This window comes from Bos mutus, chromosome 15 (assembly GCF_027580195.1).
Source record: "Bos mutus isolate GX-2022 chromosome 15, NWIPB_WYAK_1.1, whole genome shotgun sequence".
Taxonomy (NCBI): domain Eukaryota; kingdom Metazoa; phylum Chordata; class Mammalia; order Artiodactyla; family Bovidae; genus Bos; species Bos mutus.
In genome coordinates, this window is record NC_091631.1 from 16,040,224 (window position 1) to 16,047,615 (window position 7,392).

A 7,392-nucleotide genomic window follows, 5' to 3' on the forward strand; every position below is an offset into this window, starting at 1 on the left:
GGGAAAATATGACTCTAGTATCTAGAGTTCTTTTAAAGAGTGTCTAACATTGAATGAAAAATGATGAGAGATGAAGAATCATGAAAATATGGCAAATAATCAAGAATCAGACCCCAAAAGATAAAGAGAAATGGATCTTTAAAAAAAAAAAAAAAAAAAAGCCAAATAGGTGCCCTAGAGTTGAAAAACAATACCATAAATTAAGAATTTAATGTCTGCATCTCCTTTCCTGCCCTGGATATAGAACCATCATACCATCTTTATAGATTCCAGGAGGTTTAAAAGGGAAGGAACATATGTATACCTATGGCTGATTCATGTTGACGTATGGCAAAAACCATCACAATATTATAAAGTGATTATCCTCCAATTAAAAATGATTTTTTTAAAAAAGCTAAAAAAAATTAATGACTGACACTCATTGGAATACTTTCAGCTGAAATAGTTAAGTAAATAAATAAATAGGGAGGTCTATGGAGTGATTTCCAAGACATACTACTAAGTTAAAGAAAGCAAAACATAAAAGAGAATTTCTATTGCTCCAGAACCCACAATTCAAGTTTCACCATGAGAAAAACATCAGACAAATCCAAACTGAGGGACAGTCTACCAAATACCTGACTGGCACTCCTCAAAACTATCATGATCAAAAACAAAAAACTACAATGTGGCCAGAGGACCCTGGCACTGAGGTCATCAGAGAAAAAACTGGTGAAATTCTAATAAGGTTTAGTAGTACTGTTCCAATGTTAACACAAGCAGAGTATAAGAAACAGTTCTATTGATCTGAGTACATTTACTGATCACAAGAAACTGGGATGTGCACTTGATTATAGGCAGAAAGTGATGTTGGGGGAGGGGGATGCCACTTCAAGAGCACATGAACCGAGAACTTTCAGAGGTTCAAGCTGGTTTAGGAAAGGCAGAGGAACCAGAGATCAAATTGCAAACATCCGTTGGATCATAGATAAAGCAAAAGAGTTCCAGAAAAACATCTACTTCTGTTTCACTGACTACGCTAAAGCCTTTGACTATGTGGATCACAACAAACTATGGAAAATTCTGAGAGATGGGAATACCAGACCACCTGACCTGCCTCCTGTGAAACCTGTATGCAGGTCAAGAAGCAACAGTTAGAACCAGACATGGGACAATAGACTGGTTCCAAATTGGGAAAGGAGTACGTCAAGGCTGTATATTGTCACCACGCTTAACTTACATGCAGAGTACATCATGCAAAATGCCAAGCTGAATGAAGCACAAGTTGGAAGCAAGACTGCCGGGAGAAATATCAGTAACCTCAGATATGCAGGAGACACCACCCTTATGGCAGAAAGGGAAAAGTAACTAAAGAGCCTCTTGATGAAGGCAAAAGAGGAGAGTTAAAAAGCTGGTTTAAAACTCAACATTCAAAACATGAAGATCATGGCATCTGGTCCCATCACTTCATGAGAGATAGATGGGGAAACAGTGATAGATTTTATTTTCTTGGGCACCAAAATCACTGCAGATAGTGACTGCAGTGAAGCCTTGCGTACTGCAGTCCATGGGGTCAGAGTCAGACAGAACTGAGTGACGGAAGGAAAACAACAAAGGGGTCCTAAACAAGTGTACACTTAGGTCTTAGCAGAGGCAAACTCAAAGCCTCTTTTGAAGAATCCAGCTTCATGCCAACGCTTGGGAAATACCCCAAAATAATTTTTTAAAGGTAATGAAAAGTTACTCAAATATAACAAGCACAAAAGGAAATTATGACACCTGAAAACCACCACCAAAAACAATAGCTAGCAGAGAGAGATCTACAAAGTCTTCACATACTGGAAATATCAGTGACAGACTATAAATCAACATGCTTATTGTTCTTAAAGGAATAAAGCGGATAGCAACAGTATGAAAAAAAGATAACAAGAGGATATGATTCATAAATCTATACTAGCATATTTGAAAATGTAAACAAAATGGACCAACTTCTAGGAAAATGTAACTTATCGAAATTGACTCAAAGGAAAATAGACAACCTACATAGGCATATAACCATCAAATAAATTGAATCCATAGTCAAAAATACCATAAAAGAATAACAAAATAAATTCTTTCTCTCTCTCATTTCAGATGCAAATGGCTTTCCTGGTCAGTTTTATCAATCATTCTAGGAAGAAATATTCCAATCTTATACAAACACTTCCAGAGGATTAAAACAGGAAGAAAATATATGAGAAGCAATACATCCTGACTCATACTACGAAGCCAACATAACCTTGATAGCAAAATCTCAAGAGGACATTACAAGAAAGGAAATTTACAAGCCAATTTCTCTCATAAATATAAATGAAAACTCCTACATAAATTATTAATAAGTTAAATTCAAAAACATAAGGACACTTCATCAAAACCAAGTTGAGTTTACCTCAGAAACGGTAGACTGTTTTAACTGAAAAATATTATAATAAAAAGGATGAAAATAAGACTATATATATGTACACACCTGTATTTGCAAAAAGAAACACTTGAACAATAAGTGAAAAAACTAATAAAAGCAGTTACCAAAGGTGAAAAAGAGGTTTTTGAGACATATGAACATAATACTGATTTTCAAATCACTTAGTATATCAATTAATGCAATTCATCACATCAGCACAGCAGAAGAGTAAAATCACATGAACATGCGACAGATGCAGAAAAAGCATTTGATAAAATTCAATATCCATTCAGTACTAAGGAAAAGCCCTTAAACTTGGACTAGAAGGGAAATTTTCTTAATCTGATGCAATATATCTGTGGGAAAAAAGTTATACTACACTTGTGAAATGTTATGAATTATCCCTCAATTAAGAACAAGGCAAAAATACCTACCATCAGTTTTATTCAACATTATATTTGGCGGGCCTATCCACAGCATCAGGGCAAGGAGGAAAAAAAAAACAAGCATAAGGACTGAAAAGAAACAAAAACTGTCCCTCTTGAAAATAATATGATAATGTGTGTAGAATACATTTACAGGTTTACTATTAAAATCATAAGACACTTTAAATGAAAATCAGTATATAAAAGTTAATCATATTCCTATATACAATTAGGGGGAAAATTAAAAACATTTTTTACAATACTATAAAACTGTAAGTACCCATGAATAAACTTCCCAGTAATGTATAAGATCTCCAAGAAAAAAAAAATTATAAAACTTTATTGTGAGGCAATGTAAAAGACCTAAAAAAATGGATCAGATGACTTCATTTTGTAATGGCATTAATTCTCCTTGTATCGGTTTATAATTTCAATACAATACAAAAAAAAAAGTCTTGCCGACTCTTTTTATTTTTAATATAGAACTTTGTGGTATGATTCTAAGAAATGCAAAAGGTCAAGACTGGTTAAGACACTCTTTGAGAAGAACCAAGTGGACAGACTTGCTCTACCAGATATTAAGACATGTTACTAACTTATGCTAACTAAGAAAACATGTTGCTCATGCAGGAATATACTAACAGATCAATGGTACAAAACAGAAGTGCCAAGAAACACACCGCACACATACAGGCATTTGATAGATGACTGGTGGCACAGCAGATCAGTACAGAAAGGAAAGGCTTTTCGATAAACGCTGCTAGAGCAACTGGCTATCTGTCCAGGGTGAAAAGTGAAGTTGAGCCGCCACCTCCACTACCCAAAGAATCAATACTAAGTGGGACAAGACACAAAAAGAACTAATGATAAAGGAAGTTACTGATAAAGTTTATTAACTTAAAATGAAGAACTTCTCTGTTCAAGGCACAATTTTTTAAAAAATGAAAAGAAAAAGAGAGTAGAAGATATTTGTAATCCATAAAACAAAGAAGTCAGTTATATATATGTGTGTGGGTGTGTGGGTGTGTATATAAATTCCTGTAAATTAATGAGAAAAAGACAACCCATATGAAAAATGAGCAAAAGACCTGAATGAGTAGTTTGCAAAAAAAAGAAAAACACAAAGGACATTCAAAATAGCTTTAAATTTTAAACAAGAAGAAACCATGACATATCCATATGACGGACGAAAGTTAAAAATTCTGTAATAGCAAGTATTGGTGAAGATACTGAGAAAAAGGAACTCTCTTACACTCTTCATGGGAATGCAAATTGGTACAATTTTGGAAAACAGTTGGCAACATCTAATATTATTGAAGATATGCATAGTGTGTGACCCAACAATCACACTCCTAGGTTGATATTCCATTTAAATGTATGTAGATGTGCAGCAGGAGATATATACAAGAATGCTTGTATCAACACTATTTACAATAATCAGAAGCTCCAGAATTTGGAAACCAGATATTCATCCTTGACAGAACAGGTAACTTGTGCATTATTTATAAAATGGAATTCTACACAACAATGAATATGAACAGTCACCCACTGGATGAATCTCACAAACGCAATGTTGAAAGAATGAAGCAAATTCCAAAAGAATGCATGATAACAATACAAGAGCAGTATCAACTGTGTCAAGTTCAAATAAGTTTAGAAATGCATAAATGTGGTAAAAGTATAAAGATAAGCAAGGAAATTACCACCACAAAAGTCAGGATAATGGCTACCTAAGGGAAAGGGAGATGGCTGTAACTGGAAAATTATAAAAAGGGCATTGGGCTTCAATAGTGCTACTAATAATCTATTTCTTCATCTAGGTGGAAGTTCCAACAGTATTTGCTTTACAGTTGTGAGACTGTGCATGTTTTTATACACTTGGTGCATTTTACAATTTTAAAATAGAGGGAAAATCCTAATATAGCAGATATCCTTACCAAAGTATTTGCTATCCCAGTGGCAGCAACTGCAAGGTTGCTTAGAGAAACAAAAGATGTTACAATGACAATAAGCTAATGAACTAATCACCTAATGAACTGATCACTCACTTTCCTGCCTGGTTAACTCCAGATGTCTCTCTCACTGATTGTAAGCATCCACAGTATAAATAAAAGGCAAATCATCTTCAAATTCATTCATTCAACAAATATTTATTAATATTTATAATATTTCCATACACTGTTCCAGGACACCAGCACGGTTCAAGATAAATAAAGGCCCTGCCCTCCTGCAAAAGATACAGGACAGGGAAACCCCACTCCCAGACGAATTTTGCCTTCACTCTCTCATTCTCTTTTCCAAACAAGCATCAAAGATGAAGAATTAAACCGGACCTCAGGAACACACATAAAGTTATCATCAAAACCTAACCTTAGGGAGTCTCTTCACTACGGAGGAACCACATACGTCGGTTCTCTGGCTAAACTATGGTTTGCTACGTTTTCAAGTAGGCAAAATGACTGCCTTATGAAGAACCGTAAGTCAAGGCACTAGTCTCAACAATGGAGATGCTGTGGGAACTGGCTTAAATGGAGTCAAAATCCCAAGGAACGGCATCCAAAGACCAGAGGCTTGTCATTTTCCAGACACTGTACCCTAGACTTTGCGTATACATTTATTTTTCTCAGGTCAGAGTCCAGAACTTCCATCTGATTCTCAAAAAAGTTCAATCACAAAGGGGCCATTAAGCACTGCTCCCAACAAGTTGAACAGGCCAGCTTTCTAGGAACATGGTGAATGTGAATATGGCTACAGGAAGGCCACGTGAGTTGAAACCCACGTGTCCTGACCTCTGAGGCTATGCTCCGAATGACTAATACTTACTCTTAGTTCCTCGAAGGCTTCATCGAGGGTGGAGAGGTGGTGGCCATGGTGAGCCCCAATGACTGGGCAGAGCACACAGATGAGCTGCTTGTCTTCCTGGCAATAGGTACTCAAATCAAGCCCATGGTCCGGACACTTCCTCTTGGCCACTCTCTCTGCTTCCATTTCTATTTCGGGGTCAAATTCGCTTTCTGCCTCCGTTTCTCCCTCGGCCTCAGATTCCCCTTCTTCCTGGTTGTCCTCCTCGGCTTCGCTCTCTTGCTCGTCCTCCATTTCTTCCTCACTGTCTTCCTCGCTCTCGTCCTCGCTCTCTTCCTCTGTCTCGCTCTCTTCCTCGGGCTCACTGTCTTCCTCGGACTCGATCCCTTCCCCCGCCTCGTTTTCTAGGGCTTTCTCATTCTCCACCGGGGCCTCGACTGCTTCCTCCCCGGCCCCATCCCCGCGGGCTCCCGGGGTCCAGGCCTGGGCAGCGCAGTGAACGTACTCGGCCAGATGGTGTCTGGGGAACTTCTGCCCGTGCGCCTCCGCGTGGTGGCGGCAGTAGCAGAAGCCGCATTCTCGGCACACTTCCTCGGCCCCCGGAGCCTCGTCGGGCTCGCACTCATCACACGTGCCGTCGTGCGGCAGCTCCTCGAAGGCCGCACCCCCTCCGGAGGCCATGTGGAGGCTCTGCCTCGGCCCGGGCTTCTGGGCTACCGATCTCGCCGTCTAGCCTCGGAGCGGCCTCCACCCCAGGCCGGGCCCGTCCCGGGGACTGGCCGCGCTGTGTCCCGCAGCCTCGGGGCGGCTGCTGCCTGCTCCCGGTAGCCCGCGTCCGGCGGAGGAGCGAAGGGCCTCCCCGCCGGCTCGGCAGCTCGGCGTCCGCTGCGCTTCCTCCCGCGGTTGGGGCACTTCCGGCGCGGCCTCCCCGCGCCCCCGTCGGCCCCCGCGCCGCGCCGCCCGCTCGGCCTCCCGCTGCCCCAGACGAGATCGCGGAGCCGCGGGACCTCCGCGCCGCCCCGGTTCCACTTTGCCTCCCCCCTCCCCCCAATCAGGCGGCCTCCTTTCACTTCCTGAGTCACTTAAAGTGGCGATGGTCCTTTTCTGCGTTTCCCGCGGGGGCTCAGCATCCCCGCAAGGAGGGGAAAGATGGAAGAGGTGTCCAGTTCACTCTGCTCACTCTGGAGGCGGGAATTGCGCCCCCCCATCCACCCCGGCCTCCTCCACTCGCTCTCTGGAGTTGTCAATCTGACTTTTCCAGGTCACTAGGCAGGTGTACAGGTGCATTTCAACCTCCTTCCTTCGAATTTGTTGCTGACCGTCTCAGCCCCCGCTGCTGCCTGTTCTGCAACGTGCCAGAACAGTGTTGTTTACCAGACTGAACCTGACCCCTTGGGATTTCCAGGGGGAAAGGTTGTGTTTGTTCCTCTAGGCTCAGGGAATCAGAGTCAGAATGAGCAAACAGACATTTTCGATCTAAAGCAATACTATGCTTTGTCTATTTGCAAAGTCTATTTGCATTCTTGCTCTCTTAGGGGCTCCGAAACTCTAGAATGGTAGCCTCTGTGCCTTTTTTTGAGAGCTTGCCTTGGGTTTGGCTGAGATGTCAGTGAAAATAGGTAGGGAGAGACAGTATTAGTCGAGTGAGAGTTCTAGTATGCAGTCATTATCCTTTATGTAAGGAGGCCATCTGGATTCAGACTGGTTCCTGGAGAAAGAACGAGGATTGTTATTTATTAACCAATA

General features: G+C 41.3%; 1 protein-coding gene across 4 annotated transcripts in view; it reads right to left on the minus strand.

Moving 5' to 3' along the window:
* Positions 1-6,674, minus strand: part of TRIM44 (tripartite motif containing 44) — a 113,978-nt gene extending 107,304 nt beyond the window's left edge. For 2 of the 4 annotated variants that reach the window (XM_070383547.1, XM_070383546.1), the window contains exon 1: positions 5,668-6,674. In XM_070383547.1, the coding sequence (XP_070239648.1) occupies positions 5,668-6,327 (660 nt within the window). In that variant the 5' untranslated portion in view covers positions 6,328-6,674. The remainder of the gene's footprint in view (positions 1-5,667) is intronic. The other 2 variants (XM_005890909.3, XM_070383549.1) reach the window with 2 other exon arrangements.
* Between the last annotated feature and the right edge of the window lie 718 nt (positions 6,675-7,392).